The sequence below is a fragment of the Agelaius phoeniceus genome, chromosome 1 (genome assembly GCF_051311805.1).
Source record: "Agelaius phoeniceus isolate bAgePho1 chromosome 1, bAgePho1.hap1, whole genome shotgun sequence".
Taxonomy (NCBI): Eukaryota; Metazoa; Chordata; class Aves; order Passeriformes; family Icteridae; genus Agelaius; species Agelaius phoeniceus.
Window position 1 is genome coordinate 147,051,270 of NC_135265.1, and position 20,734 is coordinate 147,072,003.

At 41.5% G+C, this 20,734-nt stretch overlaps 1 protein-coding gene across 1 annotated transcript in view; it reads right to left on the minus strand.

Moving 5' to 3' along the window:
- Nucleotides 1-20,734, minus strand: part of NDRG1 (N-myc downstream regulated 1) — a 40,360-nt gene that overhangs the window by 10,584 nt on the left and 9,042 nt on the right. The window contains exons 2-7 of the mRNA XM_054643090.2: nt 16,121-16,199; nt 13,562-13,597; nt 6,148-6,253; nt 4,599-4,719; nt 1,891-1,953; nt 266-326 (exon numbers count right to left, since the gene is read on the minus strand). Coding sequence (XP_054499065.1) covers nt 266-326; nt 1,891-1,953; nt 4,599-4,719; nt 6,148-6,253; nt 13,562-13,597; nt 16,121-16,183 — 450 coding nt within the window. The 5' untranslated portion in view covers nt 16,184-16,199. The remainder of the gene's footprint in view (nt 1-265; nt 327-1,890; nt 1,954-4,598; nt 4,720-6,147; nt 6,254-13,561; nt 13,598-16,120; nt 16,200-20,734) is intronic.

Consider the following 20,734-nt stretch of genomic DNA (forward strand, 5'->3'; position numbering starts at 1 on the left):
TAACTTTTTCTCCACCCTCAGTTTAAATAGAGAACTCCCATTATAAAAACCTTCTGCAAATTAACTGGGTAGAGCCCAGGCCTTAAAATGGAAAATCTAGGTCTTCTGGATTAGCTATCCTGCAGATTGTGGTATTTCACTTAAAAGCTTGGCCTGCATGCCTAACTGGGCACAGCAGAACAGGAATTCTCCATGCATGCTATGGGGACAACAACGTGTAAGGGAAATCATGCTTGAGGCTTTAGGGAAGCTCCACAAAACTTACAGCAAATCTGGTTAAAATGTAGGCACCAGCTCCAGTTCCCATTCCTATGATGGTCTTCAGCCTGCACAGCAATAAAACAGAAGAGACAAATGAGGAAGGGTGCTGAAAATAGAGTTACAGCAGTAGCCTTCCTCTTTCACATGCCAGTGTGTATCTGCAGAGGGGAGGGCCCAGCTTGGACAGGCTGTGCACACCCAGCAATGTCAGTGGCCCCAGTGATATTTGCAGGACCCTGGTCCTCCTGCATTGCAGGGCAGCAGCTATCCTCACTTATCTTTAAGTAAATACACTGAGCAACCACAGCATTGTTCTGATCCTGGGAGGAAATGATTCTTCTCTGCCAGAAAAACTTACAAGATACAGACCTGAAATCTGCAGCCTAAATGGAAAGCTCCCCCTCCCCAGGCTTGCCCTGCCTTCCCCATCACAGCTATCCAACTGGGGCACTGATTCCTCTCTAACAGGAGGCTGGCAGGGAAACATCTCCTGCTATCCAGTCACTGGGGTGATGAAGTTTAAACTTCATAACCAAACAGGGCAGAGACAAACCAAATATTTGCATTAACTGAAATCAGATTTAAAGCATCACCTTCAAGGTCGTAGAAAATACATGGGAGGGAAGGCTAGACAAAACCACTGAGAAAAACAGGTTATTCAATGCTTTTAGGAAAATACCTGAGGATAGTTTTAATTCTCATTAGCAATATTAAATCAAGACTTTGTAAATACACTCCAGTTTCATTGATTTCCAAGGTACTGATGTTATTGGTCACATTTTTTTGAGCAGTGCAACAGAACTGGCAACCCTGTGCCTGACATTAGGCAGTTCAGAAGATACACATCCCCTAAAGAAATAGTGAGGTAACCTGGTCCACAGTACTGTAAGAGCTGCTTATAACTGCAATGTCTAAATTGGGGAGATGGTCCAGCCGGTGTTTGCCAAAGCTGCCTAACCCTGAATGACAAGTTTTCTCTGCTTGTTCTAAAAACCCCTTGGAGGTGTCTCCTGCCCTCTCCACTGTGAGCCAGGAGCATGAGCTCCACAGAAAATGAACTCTTCTCAGATAAAGCTCCTGCTAAAGCTGAGCTTTAAGGGAGGACAACCCAGGAACACTGCCACTAGGTCTTTCAACACTGGTGACCTGGCATCTGCACTTGGTAGTGGAAGATGCTCAGAGAGGTCAGACTGACCCCCTAGAACACTCAAGCCACAGAAGCAAAACAGTAAATGTCTTCAGATGGGACAGTGCTGCCTTTTTTTCCCCCCTGCTTAACCACACAGGAAAACGTGGGTTGTTACAGTGGGAAGAACAGATTGTCTGTGCCCTGCCCCTGTGAGGGCTATGCACACAGAATACTGGAGGAAGCCCCTGAATTAGGCTCATGGGATTTCTCCTAAGCTGCTTCCTGTTTAAAAATAACCAGACACTTCAAAAAGGGCCAAAAAAGAAGCTCTTTCAGAAACCAAGGCAAAAGCAATCCATCTATAAGAGAGGAATCCAAAAGAACCACAAATGTATTTCTAGCAAACAAAATGCCAGACTGCCAAGCTAAAACAAATGCCTGCTCTTTCAGTGAGCCACATAGAGAGAATGAGAAAAACAAGTAAACAATTCTGCACTCACCCAAACTGTTTCAGGATTCCAGGAATCATTTCAGCCAGCTGATCCATGGAGGGATACACATACCTAAAACGAGCATGTTTTTGAGGAGTTACTACACCACATCCAGCAGAGTACACTGGCAAATTTAGAGGCACAGTGATCACTGTAGAGCTAGTACCAAATGTGGTCATCATGAGATCACTGAGTGCATGAGTGAATTTAAATCAGGAGCAAGCACAAGTAATTTTGCAGAAATATCAGCATAATCTATATATGTATTCTATATGTTACAAGACAATAGATGCCTAAGAACAAAACAGACTACAATGAATCTTTCCCAAGGAAAGTTTACACTTAGAAATTATGAGAAAGTTTGAAGAAGAGAGATGAGTTTCCAACCACATTCACTATGTTTGTATTTCTAGTCCACCACAAAATTTTCCCAGCATTGCATAATCAGAGACCACAGAAATGACTTCTAGATAGTTGGCAAAAAACTTACATGCACGTTTTTAGGGACACAAACATTACCATAGGATAAATGAGAACAGCTTTCCATTAATATTGATGAAGAAAATGAAGGCATAAGAAAGGCTATGAGGCTGATGAAGAAGGCTCAATAAAAACAGCTGTTTGTTAATGCTCCTGGTCTTCTCAAATCAGAAATAAAACTTTGAGAGAAGGAGATTCTGAGCAAAATCTCAACTGAGTAGCATGTGGAAAAAAATCTATCCAGAGCAGAGCTGGAAAACATCTGCCTAGGATGTATTTAAATCTCTGTTATACCTAATTATTCTCTAGTTTAGTCTCCAGCATATAACCAAACAAAAACCACCAAGGACTGCAAAACATTTTGTTTTCTTAGATTTTCTTTTTTGGGAAATTAAACCTTAACGTGACAAAAGCTGGTGTGTCACTGCAACAGCTTTGGTCTGGGAGACTTTATTGCGGCTTTTCAGTACTTAAAGGAGACCTATAAGAAAGAGGAGGACAAACCTTTCAGCAGGGCCAGTTGTGATAGGAAAAGGGGTAATGGTTTTAAACTAAAAGAGGGTAGATTTAAATTAGATCTAATGTAGCCCCACATTTCTCTTCACAGAGAAAAGCAACGCACAATTCTTCCCAAGAATATTTCTGGGTTTCACATTCTCTGAACATCAGAGAAAGAAAACACAATTCTTATCATTTGCTGTGCCTGTGTTTGTGCAAAAGTAGAATACAATATGGAGATTGTTTACCCAAAGTGTTGGTGTTTTGTTTCCTTGGCCTAGCAGGGCCAAGAGTGTGTGTCAGGTGACAGTCACGAGTTTCAGTGCAGTGTGTACAGGGTTGAGTGCTTGGCAGGTTCAGTTTTAGATGTATAGAATAATATAATAAAGTATAATAAAGTAATTATTTAGCCTTCTGATATCCATGGAGTCTTCCTCATGATTCCTCACAGCACAGGTCTAATCTAAGGAAGAAGTTTTTTTACAATGAGGGTGGTAAACCCTGAAGCAGGTTGCCCAGAGAGGTAGTGGGTGCCCCATCCCTGCAAACATTCCTGATCAGGTTGGACAAGGCTCTGAGCAATCTGATCAATTGTCCCTGCTCACTGCAGAGGGGTTGGACCAGGTAATAATCTGCAAGTTTCCCTTCTAAACCAAACCACAATTCTATGACTTAATTTGGGAATGCTGGTCTCCCAGTTGAAGGGCAGGTAGAGATAATAGAGCTTCTTACATGCCCATCATGATTATATCAAGTCTTTGCCAGCCCCAGACCAGGATGGTTGCCCTCTGCAGCTGCCAACTCAGAAGTGTTAACACTCGCTCAGGACACGAGGGCTAAGGCACTTAAAAGCTCATGATTTAAACAAATGCAAAGACAGGGTGACTGAAATAGCTTTGTAGGCTGCTCTGACAGACAACTGGGCCATTGCAGCTAACAGCAGCATCAGACCAGCTTAAATATTAAGCAGGGAACTAGACTGGCTCATGCAGTAAGGGTACTTATAAGCTCCTTAATACGTGGTTCTTACAGAACAACTGCTCCTGGCCTTGTACCCTCCCCTTGGCATGTTGGCTGCTCCCTTCCTCAGCCAAGCTGCTTCTTGTCCAAGGGGCACCTCAAGGTAAACCTGTCCCACTTGCCCTAAACAGGTAAAACATTTTGGCAATGGCAGTGCTCATGGCCCATAAGGTTTCCAAGAGCTACAGCATTGTACATGGCACAGTCAGGAGTAAAAAAATCCTCTCTAAAACCTTCTGTGTGGGTCATCATCACCCTCTTACTGCCCAACAACCTGCATTTTCCAGGTGGCTTATCAACTTAACATCTACCATGCTGCCACTTCATAAAGACCATAGATTTGTGAGGGAGGTGATGTAGAGGTTAATGCCTGTCTTGTTTAGTTTTCATTCAGTATTTATATTCAGGGTGTCATTACAAAACAAGCTAACTCAATATTTAAATTGACAAAATGTAGATATCTGTCAAGGAACTGCTTTACAAGCAGCCTAGTTAGCACAGCTAAAACACAAAATTGCAGCCACCAAGTCTGCTGTGAACTGGCACAACAAAACAGAGCTCCCAAAACTCCATTTCTTTAGAAACAGTGTCAGGATTTAAGTTCAAAAGCCAACTACTGTGCTTGGTGCAAGGACTTTTTAATGGAACTGCAGCTCAGGACTCTTTTTTCCAAAAAGAGGGTAACTATGAAAGCATGGGCTGTTTCCCTGACAACTCACCCAGCCTGGAAAGATGGTGCTCCATCCTGCTGACCAGGTGCATCCACATGACAGACTGCAAAGTGCTGGGTGATTTCCTGCATATCCTCGAAGTTGAAGAGAGGATTGAAACAAGTTTTATCTTGGGAAGGAAAAGAAAATATAAAATAATTATGCTGAGGGAAATACTAAGTTTGCAGCTACAAAAAATAATTTATTAATCTATCCCGCAGCTTAATGAGAAGTTGAATCAATCATGTCAGCTAAGGTTTTCCATCTTATTTTTGTAACTACTAGAAGTATTTACTTGGTACACCTAATTCCTCAAAACATAATCCTTATGCAAAGTTAAAATACTAACAAAATTTAGCCAAGGGTATTTATCCCAGGTTTTGTTTTAAATTAAATTATCCATTTCCTTGTCAATTTTCTTTTTTTTTCTTTAATTGTGTCAAGACAAATGGAGGGAAAAAACATCCAAGGCTAAGATTGTGACTTGTTCTTTTGACCAAATATTACAAGTTAAACATTATTTGATCAACTACTGCAACTCAAGACAAAAGCATCTTTTTGGGATACTCGGTGCTGTAGGCTCCAAGGCTTGAGGTGATCTGATTTCTGATTTTTAAGCAATATTAATACAGGGAGAGGATTAGCACATTTTCCTTCTGGTGTGGAAAGTACCATCTTTGAGATGCCTAGAAAATGGTTCAATAATCTCTGTGTGTTTCTGAATGTCCTCAGAAAACACACATGCAAAACCTGGGCAGAATATAAAATACTTTTAGCTCAAATCAAATTTAGAAGAATATGCAAATCCACAACAACTTTGGGGAGGAAAAGGTGTAAATTTAAAGTTAAGTTACAGATTCTCTGTGCTGATTCACTGAAAATCAAAGTTAAGGACACTTCCAGGAAACACAATGGCAATGTGTTTCCTGGAAGTGAATGAAGCTTTTTTTTTTGTCTGAATAGTAATATTCACCCCCTTGTAATAGCCAGCCTATAAGGATCAGCAGGTGTTTTTAAATATTGATAACTGATTAAGAAACCATGAACTGTGTGTAACAAATAGGACTGACAAAAGAACACACTAGGGCAGGTCTGGCTATTAACTCATCATATGACAGATAAGATAAAAGGCACTTGAAGTTTTTTTTTTCCTACTGCTGGCTAAGGACACAAAGCCAGCAGTCATTTCATACTGACTTGACATGTAATTCATAAAAACCCAAGCAGCACAAGGCTGCTTATCAGACAGGACCCAAAGCCCCAGCAGAGTTCTTTTTCCAGTCCTGTTGGCAATACACCATCAGCCTCCCCTTGAGATTTTTTACAGCATTCACACACAGTCACTGTGAACTACCAGAGACCTTTTAAAGCATTCCAATTATTTACTGAGCAAGGATAAAAAAAATCTGAGAATTACACTTGCTGTAAGAGTTAGGTGCCATCTAACAGCTTCCAAGGCACAGAAAGAAGCAAGGGCCTGGGGAGGGTTCCCTGAGCACTGCTGCTTTCTGGCAGAGCTGTCCCAGGAGCTGAGCAGGTGAAAGCAGAGCTCACTTACGGTTGAGGCCGATGTCGTGGTAGGTGAGGATGGCCGGGCGGTTCCCGCGGGGAGTGCCGCACATGGTGACCCGCACGGAGCCGTGCACGGTCTCCACATCCTGCTCCTGCCAGGGAGCAACAACAAGGGATTGTCAGGGATTGTCCAAGTGCTCCTGCAGCAGAGCCTGATGGACCACGAGCACAGCTCCTGCCCCATGCCAGGGTCTGCCCAGCAATCCCACCCTGACACCCCCATTCTGCCCCATGGTACATTTTACATTTCACTTTCACCTTCTCCAGTCCACAGACAATTACAGAAGCACTCAAGCTGCTAGCTCTAACCAGATGCTGAGGGAACAGTTTAACAGTTTTTAACCACATTAAAAGGCAGAAGAAGAAAACAAAGAAAGCAGTTTTGTTGTAGTGACACCTTGAATAACAAGAGCTTCCAACTATGACCCTCAACATTTGCTGAAGTACAAATCACCATGATAAAATATTTCTGATTTCTAGGAAAAAGAACTCTAGCTGAGAAAATAGCCACTATTCCCCAAAGAAAGCAGCATTAAGCAGCTTGTACATGCTTATCTGCCATAAGGATTTATTACACTGTGAAGCCAACATTTAGTTTACAGGATTCCTACATTCCTACTACTTGCAGTAGTCTCCCCAATAAAATCAGCAGCCACATGTGTTTGTTTTGTGGCTTGTGATGTACAGACCTGAGCATAAACCCAACCGTGTAAATTTTGCTAATAGAACAAAACAACCACAACATTATTCTGATGCTTAGCAGAAAAAAACCATTAAAAAGTAAACTGCTATTATTTGGCATAACAGGAGTTTCTACCTCTTACTGATCTTAAAGCCAAGGACACCTTCATTAACAACCCAAAGTCCCCATGTGCACCATCTTTTGGATCTCTAAGTCAGATGTGACTTACACAAAAGATGGAACAGTTTTTTGTTTCTTTTCCACTTGCACTTCAAATGGGTATAAACAATTTGGTATTTTGCCAACATTTATCAAGGGAATCACAAACCAACAGTTATTTCTGACACTTATCTACAGTATGGTTACACTCACATAACAATCAAGGAATTACATAGGCAGTAGCCAGTCTTTGCATCTCCCCAGAATCTTTATTTACAGCATAGGACACAGATATGATCCATGGCATTCAGTGCAGTGCACTGCCTGCTGCTGCAGGGCTTGTTTGACTTGTTCCATGCAGTAACACTCAGAGGCAAAGTCCAAGTTAAATTCAAATCTATCAAAAACTATGCTGCAGAAATCAGAGGTGTACAGCCTCTGCAAAAACCTTTCTAAAAGGTTTGGTTACGTTCCAATATCTGAAGTAATAATTCAATCTAAATCTCAGCTCCTTAAGTCGATATAAGGAATGCACTGCAGATTTTGTTGCAAATAAGGATTCTAGGCAACACCATTCTACATTTCATCTATTTTCCTTTTAATTACACAATTACATCAGTTTAAAGTTACAGCTGAGGCAGTAAATCAAGCTCTATCCCCCCTTGCACACAGGATAAGTTAAGCATCGCTGCTCTCTGAACTACACTCCAAAACTCTAATTTTCAGATTCTCTGTCTCCTTAGAGACTCATTCCTCTGCATACTCACTGCATTACTTATCAGGTAAGCTGTATCTTCCACATCTAGGACCATCCTTAGGCAAAACAGGGTGACAAATCCAGCGAGTCACACAGAGGACGGGTGGCAGGTTTTTATTTTGCCCCAGCAGGGAACTGGGTTATATAGACAAGCTGCTCTCCTACATAGGCTTATGACTCCCATCATGCCCAGCTGGGGAAACCAAAACAGACTAAATCACGAGGATGTCACTCTTAAATAGGATTTGAGCCAGGTTTGACCAGGGGAAGAATGTACTCAGAGGTCAGACATCAAAGATGAACTAAGTCCTTGCCACACAATGTACAAAGTGCCAAATTTGTAACCTGGGATTTAGCACAGACCTTCCTCTGCTGCTGTTTCCATCACATTTTGAGAAGTTTAGCTTCATTTAATGTTTTGTTACCTGAAATGCTGAAACATCCCAAACCTATGCTAAACGAAAGCAGAATTGAGTTCTTTCCTAAAAGCCAGGATTAAAGTTTCCAGTAAATGCAAAAGAATGAAAAATTAATATAAGTCACAATGATTCTGAACAAAAAAAAACAAGGCCTTTTAAATGTTTGATATCTAGTATATCCAAAGTAGATAAGCAACATTTAGTTTACAGGATTCCTACATCACCACACTAATGTCACCAAGTTCAGCTTTTGGTGGAAAATATGGTGTTTACATTATACATTGGGTGGTTCATTAATATATACTATTAAAATATAATTATAGAAAGGCTTGGGCTGGAGGGGATGTTAAACATCATCTAATTCCAACTCCCTGCTGTGGGCAGGGATGCCACCCACTAAATCAGATTGCTCAGGGCCCCAATAACAGTCTGTATCATAAATATATATTTGGGTACCTTCATTATACAATAGTCCTAAAGAGATTTGCAGTGCCAGTACATAGCAATTAATAATACATCAAATTTATAATGATGGCAATTAATATTTTCCACATTCTACTTTCTTATGCTTAGCTAATTAAAAAAAATAATTTGACAACCTCAGCACTGTAATGAGAGTAAGCATTATTGTGTAACACACCTCCTGCTGAGTGTGGAATATTGAAATTATTTTCTCCTCAGTTAGAGACTAATAGGCATTTCATATAATCAGATTTTATTGCTAGAGCTTTCCAGTAACAACAGTGAAAATCCAGGGCTTGTTTTCTTTGCAGGGAGGACTTTCAAGATTCAGGATCAACCTCCTTCATGCATGAAAGAAAAAGTCTGTTCATGGTAGATAAAACCAAACCCTTGAACCTGTACATCCCACTGACCGCCACAGAGAACTGCTCCGGAACTGGAAACCTGGATCTAGTTCAAACTCAGTGTCAACTAAAAATAGCTCAGAGACAACAGGTGACCATGCTCCCAATAAGTGGCACAACACAGTCAGTTTAACAACAATTGGCTCAATTCCTCATTATTGTCACAGTGAGACTCCCCTAATTCAATAGGGTTGTGCTGTTTTCCTGTAGCACAAATTCTTAATGGGAAATGCACACAAGGTTCTAAAAAACAATCAATTCAAACCAGTTTGTTCGGGGACATCAACAACTTCACATCCCTATTGATCCTATTAAAGATCAAGAGATTTGTCTACGTGATGTAGGGATGGATGTTTTCAAAATGCAGAGCACTGAAAACAGATGGCAGCACATCCCAATCAACATCAACATTATAGTAAGAGGCTCTTCACCAACTGATTTGTATTAAAACACTATCTTGGAAAAAAATCCAAGGTACACTAATCCGATAGAAGGATAAAGACAAACACACCATCTGTTCACATCTCTCACTTTAACAGAGGTGCAGTCTTATCTCAGTGCACTAAACACACACATAAAAATACTTTCAATATGTGCAATTTAAGGGAGGATGTCTCAGTTTGGAGGAGCTGGTAGATCCTAAAATAGATTTTATTTTTGCTTCAAGTGACCTTTTAATTTTTTCATGAGGTTTGAAGGAGAAGACAATTTGTTATCACACAGGAGGGTTCACTTATTCCTTCCCCTCTACCCTGGGTAAGTAAGACATGGATTGAGAAACATGTTTATGAACAAGTTGTTTTCTCAAGTACGGAATACACGACCAAAATATCTCAGATATCTAAAAAGGAAAAGTGCACACTGCACGTTTTGCTAAATACATCATGTTTTATATTTTAGGTAAAATACTGCATTCCATCAAGATTATTTTAAAGCTTTCAAATATACTTAATCCTCAATTAAAATCTCATGCTTTTATTTTAATTCATGATGTTATGACTGTTAAATACACCTCCCTTCTCTCGCCTTAGAATTTAGGGAAAAGCTTTGGGGCTTTTAAAGAAGATTTAAATAGCTTTTAAATTTCTAGGAGATAGTATATTTAAATGCTTATTACTTAAGAACTATTATAGTAATACCTGCATAAGCTATTTTTTCACTTTTTCAATTTCTTGGAGATTAAAATTATTTGAGATTTTAATGTGCTATTTCAATGTTGAATTTCAAACCCCCTTTACCTTGAAGCTCTTTAGCATTTTCTCAATAGATTTTTTACTCTAAAATAGAATTTCAATTCATCTCACGCTTGTTTTTTCCTAAAACTCCACATTTCCATTTTTATTTTTTAATTAGTTAACATTTCTATTCTGAATTAGCAATATTAAGAAAAAGGTTTCCCAAAATCAGGCTGGGAGTCTGGTACATTAATAAGGATGATGACTTCAGATGTAAATGTAAGTGACCCTGCTAAGGTGGAAGCCAAGAACAAAAACTTTGCAGCAGGAACTGACGCAGGTCATTGCGACAGCGCTGCCCAGGGATCCTTCCTAGTCCGATTAGCAGGGGTCACCCTGCCCTGCTCTCACTGGTGATGCAAACCACAGCCACCCCCATCCCTTTCCTTCAGGGTCCCAAAGGATGAGGAAATGCACACACCACACTGCAACACCCCAAAGCCGGGAATCCCACCCCTCCTGCCAGCTGCTCCAGCTGATCCATCTCCCCTGCAGCTCTTCCCTTCGCCATCAACAGGCAGGAGGAGGAGGAAGTAAAGCAGAAACAGATCCTTCCTGCCTATGGATACAGATGGCCACGAGTGCAGGGGACAAACTCATCTCTGCAGCTGCCACACTGCTCCAAGCTCTGCTGAGTGACTGAGAAAGCAGAGTCCTGATGGACTGAAACAGAGCTGGGAGGATGAATATGCACAGTGAGGCGGAGCCAGGGCTCCATTGCCTCCAAAGCTACTGAGCTAGGGACTACACACATACATCCAACTGGAAATGCAATTAAAATGTGCTTGGCTTGAAGACAACAAAGGCACCCAGGGCACAGTGCCCTGCACCATTTATCATCAATTATCCTAAAACAGGTTTGGCCAGGAACATTCCCCTGCTTGAGATCCAGGAGACTTTTGCTGCAATTTTCAGGTGGGTGCCACAGACATCATAACAGACAAATTGCTGACTGGAGGCAGCTCAGAGCTGTCAGTTCTTTCATCTCTTGTCTTGGCCATGCCCTAGTAACTTCACAAAGATTTTCCTCCAGAGAATAACCACGCACATGTCTTGCAACATGTGCTTTCAGAAGGGCAATATACCACTATACAGTGGCTTACTCTAAAAATGGAAAGCTGTGTTTAACTCCAGTCTGTCTAGAACTGCATGTGAAGTAAGAATCTATTTTTTTCCAGATCTGACTAACTATGTAAAATTTTACTCTTGGAAGGAGAACACGTCACACATACTTCTTTTCACTAGTGGCAGAAACAAAGTCATTAACTGAACACAGCCTAACTTGTTCCCACAAGGATGGAGGAACTTACAGTGGATATGGTGGACACCCACATCCATACACAGGCATTAATTAAGAAGCTTCATCCTGCCAAGCACCAATAACTTCCTTCCCTGGCCAGCTTCATCCTCTTCCCAAGTAGTTCATAGGAGAGGAGGTTCCCTAAGAGCTTCAGCTTCCTGAATGATCTGGGTCCTCTAGGGCCACACAGGAATTTCTCTAATGAACTAAGCAATCAAATCTCTCATAGCAGTTCCAAACCACTTTTTCCACAAATCAACCACAAAAGAACTTAAAGAAGCACAGAGTGGGTACTTGTGGCTTTAAGGACCAAAACTAAGTCTCCTTTGCAGTCACAATTCTTAACAAAATGCATTGAGACTTATTCCACATCTTTCCTGAACTAGAACAACTAAAGATTAAACTCTTAACAAAGATAGATCATTAAAAAAAGTAAGGGCTGGCAGAACATAGCTAAATGACAAGAACCACTGCTCTGGATTAGTGATAGTTAATCCAAAACATGGAGGGAAAAAAAAGCAAAAAGGCTTAGAGAATTTGATCTTGCAAGTTAAAACAATCTATATATACACATGGTTTACAAACCAAGCAATTTATTCCAAGAATAGAAATAAAATATGGGTCACTTCTGGAATCTTAATCAAAAGACTGTAGTACTCTTGTTAGCAGCCTTAATCTGGGATTCAATTTATTTAGACCAAGTGATCAATCTGGAACCAAATAGAAAGCTTCTCCCATGCTGTGCACAGCCCTGCCAGAAGCTGTGTGGTGACAATCTTAACTTACATTTATCAAGACCTCAGGCAGTAGATTTCATTAGGAAAAAATAGGGGTAAGATGCAGGATTAGTGTAAACTACAGCTTGCTGTAGAAGTAAGAACCATTGAAAGATGAAAAAAAGTTCAAGATTGCTTTCTCACTTGGTTTCCAAGGAAAAGTTCAAATTTGGGCTGTATTTTTTAGGCAACTGGCACAACATTGAATAAAAATATATTGACAGGTGCTAATGAAGCACAACATGAAATAAAGTAGAAAAGGGTTATTTCCTTCAAGGACCTGAACAGAGACTAGAACAATTTAACAGCTTTCCCTGGTTCTGCACAGTCTTGATAAAAATGAGACACCCAGTAAGCCTCTGTTCCCAGTACACAATCCTCATCCCCAGCAGTGGGAAAACAGCACTCACACCATTCCTCAGGGCAGGTTCACCCTCCCTGATCTCCATCCCAGCTCATCCCAGCCTGGCTCCATGCAATTCCTGCAGCCATGCAATTCCTTGGTCTCAGCTAAGAATCAGCAAGGACAAACTTCTCAGTCAAAAGCCCAAATGGCAATAAAATAAGGTGAGCCAGGAGGGTGACCAGGTCATCTGTGAAAAGTGTGACACTCAGGGAAAGTGAAGGGCTTCCATGTGACCCAGTGCTGTGCTATGAACCTGTATGCTGGGTCTCTAAATAAAAATATAGATATACCATCACTCCTTTGACTGACAATACTGATTGCTTAGCACCTTCCACCATCCCACAGGCTTCAGGAATATTTTGGAAAATTTCAACAGCATAATGGGATGCATCCAGAGGAACATTTCCTCTGAGGAAATGCACGCACACTGCTAATGAAAGCAAATTAACTGGGGGAAGTGTGTGTCCATGTGGGAGGGGAATATGTTGTTTTCACCACCACTGCTGAAGATTCTCATTCTCTCAGCAAGAACAGAACTGCTTGCAAACCAGCCACCCCCTTTGACTGAAACTTTCTCAGCTCTAGCCTGAAAAGGCCCCCTGTGGTCCCCTTCACATGGCTACAGCACAGCCCCATTCAGACCCCTCTCCCACAGTAACAGCATTCCTGGCAAGCAGGCAGCCCCTTCTGGTCACATCTTGCTGCTTTCTCAAATGTCAATTCAATCTCCCCTCGTGCCAAAAGAAAAGAAATGGAAGAGAAAAAAAAAAAAAAAAAGAAAGAATAATAGTTTTACTTGCCTGAACATCGAAGTCTGGAAGAAGGCGAGTGATAGCCTGTGAAGAGATTTGAGAACATAAATGGAAGTAAGTTGGAGCTGTGGAAATCTATGCTTGGATATGAGCTCTCTCTGTCCGTTCAATGAAAGCTCTTCTGATGAGCATCAAAATTCACCCAAGAGCTTTTAAACCCACTAATCTTCATGGAGAAATGAGGGCAGTAAAATACTAGATTACTGACCAGCAAAATGAAGGCCAAAGGCTGCTGCATCCTCAGTTATTGTTAAATCTCTGAGCAATACACTCACAAGGAGCAGTAAAACTGAACTTCTCTGCATCACTTATGGTGGCCATGGGACAGCCAACAGCCTCAGTCCTGCCTAGGGTGGGAAGCCTCAGTTCAAGAATGCACTGAACACTTGGAACTCAGTTAAGCAGTCATTACTGGGACTTGGTTATGTGATGTGGAAGGTGGGAAGGGTCTTATTCTGGCCAAAATTAATCTTTGCAGCGTTTGGGAAGCTGGCTGGACACAGAGAGGTCGATTCCAACCTGTCACCTGCCATAGCTGCCACTGACAATCTCCTGCACCTGTCAAGGGTCTCCACCAGGAAAGGAGTTAGGAGACAACCTCCCCCCCTCCAGTAGCCCACAAGGCTTACAGCTTCAAAGGAGGAAATGTCTTCTAGTTACCTCCTTTTTTTGAAGGGAGAAGAAAGAGGTCAAACTCTTATTTCCACTGGAGGGCAAGAAAACAGAGGGAAGAGCAGCCAAGCAAACACTTTGTGCTGCAAAGTGCAAAAGGCCAAAGCTTGAAAAATAATATTGAGATAAAAAGGAATGCATAGAATCCTGTCAAGGAGGTCACTCAGCCTCAGAAGCACAGGTAAAGTAAAGAGAGATGTAAGAAGCACCACAGCTGCTTTCTTAGGGACCCTCAAGCACTGCAGTATAATCTGTAATTCTCACAGTTTGACTTCTAGGCAAAGTCTTGAACATGTGAACAACTACTTAAGGTCTGACTGAGCAGAAATAATTTTGCACAGCCTTAGCTTTAGACAATATGCTCTGTTTCACTCTCACTGTATTGTTGGTCTCATGATCTTTTAAACAAAACATTTCAGCCACTGCTGCTCCTGTGGGACCCAGGGCTGAAAGGAATAAGTGTATTTGGCACCTGTACCAGCAGCATATGAAATAAGGGTGATCACTGCTCAGGAACAAAGACTTGGCTGCAGCAGAAGCCCAAGCACAGCAAGCCAGGACACAACTCCAGAGAGCCTCACCCAATAACCCACTCAAAACCAGCCCCCCTGTTCATCTCAATATGTGCTGAGCATCCTTCAGGGCAACCTTTTCCACTTTCTCAAAACACTTCAACATCCTTCATCGATGTTAAAATGGCCAAAGAGGAAATCAAACTCTGTCCTAGTCCCCCATGCAGACAAAATTTAAGGTAACATCATGAACAAAAGCATATAGGGCTCCTTGTTAAGATTCCAACATTTGGCCTATGGCATACCAAAACCCAAGGAGTTAATCAGCATTTTATGGTATTTCTGAACTTTGAAACAAAGATATTCCAGTACCAACAGGATTTCTGAATCTTAGAATCTCCTTTGCTTTGGTAGTTCTGAACAATATGGGCATTAAAAAGGGGTCTTAGTTTCTGAAAAGTTTGAGCACTGCATTCAGTGGTATCCAAACAAGCTCTGCTTTCATGCAATGTCCTTGGCAAAGAGCTGTGTTTAAAGTTTCTCTAGCCATTTCACTGCAGTCACAAGTGGAAATTATTTTCTGAAGTGTTTACATAAAAGAGGGAGGGAATAAAAAAGAAAGCAGTAGATAGAGCAATGAATTCTAGTGTATAAGACCAGAAAAAAACCCAGCACAGTTATATACATGATTGCCAAGAAAACATGTCATTGGGACCAAGAGAAAATCTTAGATTTGTTTCAAGAAAACATTGAGATGTTTCTTCACATATTACAGTGAATTTTTTGCCATGAACCTACCAAAGCACAGAGTATGGCTACCACTGAAGAGTCAGCCACTGAATCCAGATGTTGTTGATAGGGTTTAAAAAAAAAAAAGTCCAATACAGAGTGGAAAGTAGTACAACAAGGTTAAAGAAAAAAAAAACCTACTCAGGACAAGAAGGGGCTCAGCCCTACCTCTGGACTCAGCTGTGCCCAAAGGAAAGGTAAAGGCTCTCTCTGAGAGGCAGTTGACAGAGCAAAGTCTGTCTTTACACTGAGAAATGTGTAGTTGTAGAGGCAGGTATGTGAGACTGCCCAATTGGCATCATTTGACACAGCTAAAGACACCCAGAGCTGTCATTATTAAGAGAAGAAAAAATGTCACCATCATCTTAAAATAACAAAACCAAACAAGAACAAACAATTATGGTCAGTTCTGCATTATTTGAAAGAATCAACCCAATGAACTATTCTTATTCCATCTCCAGTTTTTCTTTTCTTCTTCCATACAATATGTTCAAAGCAATCTAAGAACATGTTCAGTTCCAAAAGCAGTTCTGACAGAAAACACAGAAGCTCTAAAAAGCTTTAGATTCATTACCTCCTCCTTCTCCACCAGAGGTTTCACCTCTGCAAGGTGAGCATCCTGGAACTCTGTTGACATGGTCAGTAGCTGATATCTGCAAAGAGGAAAAGAGATTTGTTCTCAGCTTGCATCAAAGATTAAATACAGGAACAAGTAAAGATCCTGCTCCACCCAGCCCCCACAATGCCCCACTCTTTCAGGTTATAGTTTAAAAGACCTCTGCTAGAAGATTATAAATCTCTTGTAAAATGCCTCCCTGGTTTATTTATATACACACTCCTGCACAATATGAGATTAAAGAAATACTAAGGCTGCAAGATCAAACAGAAGTTTGGCAGCTTCAAAGCAGGGAATGTTGAAGAAAACAGGGTAGGGACAGCAGAGAGAACCATGGAAACTATCATTGCAAGGGTGAAAGAAGACATAGCCAAATCTGCATGACTACCTCTCGAAATGTGCTTGAACAGTTGTTTCTGAAAACCTTTTTTTTTTTTCAGTGTATGCAAGGCTCCCTCACTATTCCCCAGATTTTTACAGTGAGAAAAGTCAAACTGGACACACATTTAGCATCATTTTATTGTCAGATTGATGTGCTCCATTCTTTAGGACAGATAAAAATCAGAGACCCCATTGAGTGGATGCCAAGGTTCATGAAATAATGCTTTTTTTCAAAACTGTCAAAGGAAGGGACAAGTCTGCTGTATCCTGCTCTTGGACAGGACTGGCATTGTGATGTGCAGCCCTCAGCTGCAGGAAGCTTAACTGGGAACCCAGAGACAGCAAAGCCCAGCAGAGGTGATTGCCAAGGCAAACAGAGTCCCAGGTGATGGCTCAGGTGCAGAGCACCTTCTGCATCTCTCCAGACTGGGATTCATCTTCTCATTCCTTTGGCAAAGAGAAGGGACCAGAGTCAGAGGGCTGCTCCCTGTGAAGCTCTAAGGAATGACTGGGAACAGTTCTCAAGAGAGATCCTAGAACTCCTGCAGCAGCAAATACAGAAGTCAAAGTCATTTTATTACATATCTTTTAGTCTGCTGGAGAAACACATATCATATGGGGTTTGGGCACCTTTAATAAGTTTCCAATTTTCTCCATCTACACAATTGTAAAACAAATTCAATATTTCCTTTTTAAGAAAATTTTAGAATGGTCTCAAGTAAAGCTTTGAGAAAGTGAACTCAAAGCAAGCCAAAAGCCTGAAACATATTTAGGAATTATTGATTAAGTGTAACGTTTTAATTATTTTCTGAAAATAAACATAGAAGTACAGAACACAATTTACATTGATTCTTTAAAGCATGATTCTCCATCTCCTGACTTAAATCTGATTTAAGCCCATCATGCTGTCTACATAAACGACCTGATGGCTCAGGAAGGGCTGTGAAGCCTGCAGGAGCATCCAGGCAGTGGCAGCAGCATTATTTTTCACTCTGCCCCATGGGTTACCTCGATGCACTTGTCCCTGGGCAAAGATGCTCTGGTGACAGTTTGCAGGACAGCTGGGTGCTGCAGAAAGCAATGAAGGAGCACACTCAGACTAAAAGAGTTAATGCTGGAAAAACAGGGGTGTCCATTCACATTCGAATACCTCTGCACTTTAGGAACTCTTCATGCTAGCTATGCAATGGGGGAGATTTTAGGTAAAAATTAGACTGTGGATTTTAAGTTTAGAGAAATTTTTCATTAATATTTTACACCACCAGTCGAGGCATGAAGACAGAACCAAAACTAATCCCACTGCCAGTGCTTTGTAGTTCAAATTTACAAGATGACATCAGAGGTACTTTAACAATCAGGGGAATCAAGTGACTCTGATTCACCCCTTTCTCCAGGTTTTCCATTGTGTTTTGTCCATTACAAATTTTAATCATAAAGAATAAGCAGGGGAAAAAAAATTGCAAAATTTTGAAAAAATGCAAGGGACATTTTAGCAAACATTACATGTTTTTGTGATGACAGCCTTCTATGTAGTCTGCCATTCTACATAGTGGGCCATTGGACACAGCAGAGAGGAAAAATAAATGCTGTTGCAACATCTGGAGGTTGAAAATTCATAAGCAATTGCACCTAAGAGATTTTTTTCTTGAAATTCAGCAAGTTCTATTAAGACAATTACCTTAATATTGCACCTAATTCTGCAATAGGGATTGGAAGTGCAAGAGATTTTTCTATGGCTTTCCCAAAGGTGAGGAGAGTAAGAAGGCAGGTCCCTGAGTTTTCCAGTAAGAAGTGGTCAGGGAACAAAGCCATGGCCACTGTTTGTGGAATAGAGCTGTTTACATGGGGTAGTTTTGGATTTTCAGGGACTCAGAGCATTGACTACAAATGAGCAAAAAAACTGTGCCAAAAAAGAACAAGATGGATGCTTTTTATAGCCTTAAAAACAATCCTGTTTTCACAATAGTTCAAAGTTGCTGCTCTGTGTTTCCGAGAGCGCAGGCATTAGGAAGTGCTGACCAGCAGATTGCACGACTGCCACCAAGCTTGCTGAACAAAAGCCCTACCTTCACCAAGCTCTCACTTGTGGAAATATATTATATCTTGGAGGCACAGTGTTTTCAGATCAGGCATTTCCAAGCCCTGGGTTTTCCTTCTGTGCATCAGGAATACCTGAAATGCTCCTAGCGAGCGGCAACCTTGCGTCAAGGCGGGATAACAACGCGCTGTTTGTTCACAAGAGCTGCCAAACAAAGCCCTGCTATCTGACAGCACTGTAAAAAACATCTTCTTTTCTAAGGAGAAAGATGGGGAAGTGGCTTTGTACCACCCTTGTTCAGCACAAATTTTATACTTTCTAAATAGGTGCTTTGTGCTGCCCTCTGTTATGTGACAGGGCAGCTCAAAGCTAATGTAGCTGCATAACTCTCCTAAATAGATAACCATACAAGCATCCCTTTATGCTCATTTCAAAGCACTTCCCTCACAGATGCCTTCCAAAGACAAAGTTCATTTATATCTGGAAGCAATAGTGTAAAGTTGCCAACTTGGAGAAAAATAACTTTTCTTCACTCTGCTTGGCCAATTCAGCCTGCGGAGAGGTCCCAAGTTCTCCTCTCCAAGACAAGGCACTTCCACCAAGTGCCACCCTGTACCCAGGTACCTGTCTTAAAATAAATATACTTCTGAGAGAAAGCAGGAAGGTGGCAAAATGCTTTAAAAGTGATGGCATATCTATCTTTGCCAAGTAGTAGGAAAGGCATCAGACTCTAGGAATCAAGGAAGGTGTGGGGTAGGGTGAAGTCATCTGTGCAATACTGTGTTGGCTAATTTCATTCAGAGGCTTTTCTACACCCCGTCCAGCCCAATCCCACTGCTCCAAAACCCCTGCAGCAACTGGCCAGTAGCTCAGGAATTTCTGATTATTTCAATATTAAAAGATCAGAATATATCCCCTCTCCCTCTGCATCATTGCTGGAGGGACAATCACTGCTGCAGCCTTGTTTTGGTAGCAGAAGGTACAGGATAAATGTGCAGCCTGGCTCTGCAGAGCACAGATCCCAGCAAAGAGGCTAAGAAGGCACCCATCAGGCCATCCTCAGACCCCAGCAATGCTGCAGTCATAAATACCAAACATCAGGTAATATGCATGTGTGTGACTGAATTCCTTTCAAGCACAGAAGCAAAACAAGTTCCAAGATCTCCCATTTCAAACTTCCTGCTTCTGAAGGCACATGCAGGGCTGTCCAAGCTTGTGCCATGGGGTGCATAATCAAACACAATGGCCTCACATCCATGAAGGCTTGGGGACACTGCTACCAGCTCTTCAGCATTCCTCTGCCCTCACACCCAACCATTTTTTATTTATGTGCTATCATAGAAAACAAAGAGCAACAAAAGGCTCCTGCCTGAGTTTCATAAGGAAAGCAATTTCCTCAAAATTGCTTGTTTAAACACTGGCAGCAGAGATTATTCTCCCTTTGAGTACTGGTGTGTAGAAGGGTAACCAGAGCATCTTGATGGCATTTTTATCTCTGCAGGAAGAGCAAGCAGGAGGGACAGCAATCACTTTGCATGTGGGATTAAATTCTCATGAGCATCTAATGGCAAAGAGGGAAACAGCTATGGGCACTGAGGGTCCCAGCTCCCAAGAACTGGTGTTGTTCTCTTTGCAGAGAGAGGGACCATGTGAAACTTGTGCTGCAGAACCACAGGTGAAAGGTATTTCCAAGGCTGTCACATCACTCTGCACTTTATCCCTTGAAAACTGTGGGTGTCCTCTGCACTGTCACCAAAGAAGGTAGGAAGGACAGGGGTGGTGGAGGTTTTGTGAACCTGTAGCAGCTCCCAGAACAATTATGCAAGAATGGAGAGAGCTGAAATGTCTCCAAAGCTCTGAAAAAGTTGATTGGCAAATATCCACATTAAAAAAAAAACCCTAATCTCAGGCATCTGACAATGAGGGAAAGTTACTGCGATGCTCAAACAGCCTTTGAGCCTTCCCCAGTCAATTAGACCTCTTCCAGTCATTAACAGTAAATGCTGTAAACTTGTCTGACCGGCCTAACATAAACATGGCTACTGCAAACTGGAGGCAATCTTGAAAAAAACCCAAAAATCCTCGCCTCCACTAAGCAGAGACTAAACAGAGATAAGTGGACAGCAAGACAAGACAGTTCACAGCACCCATGT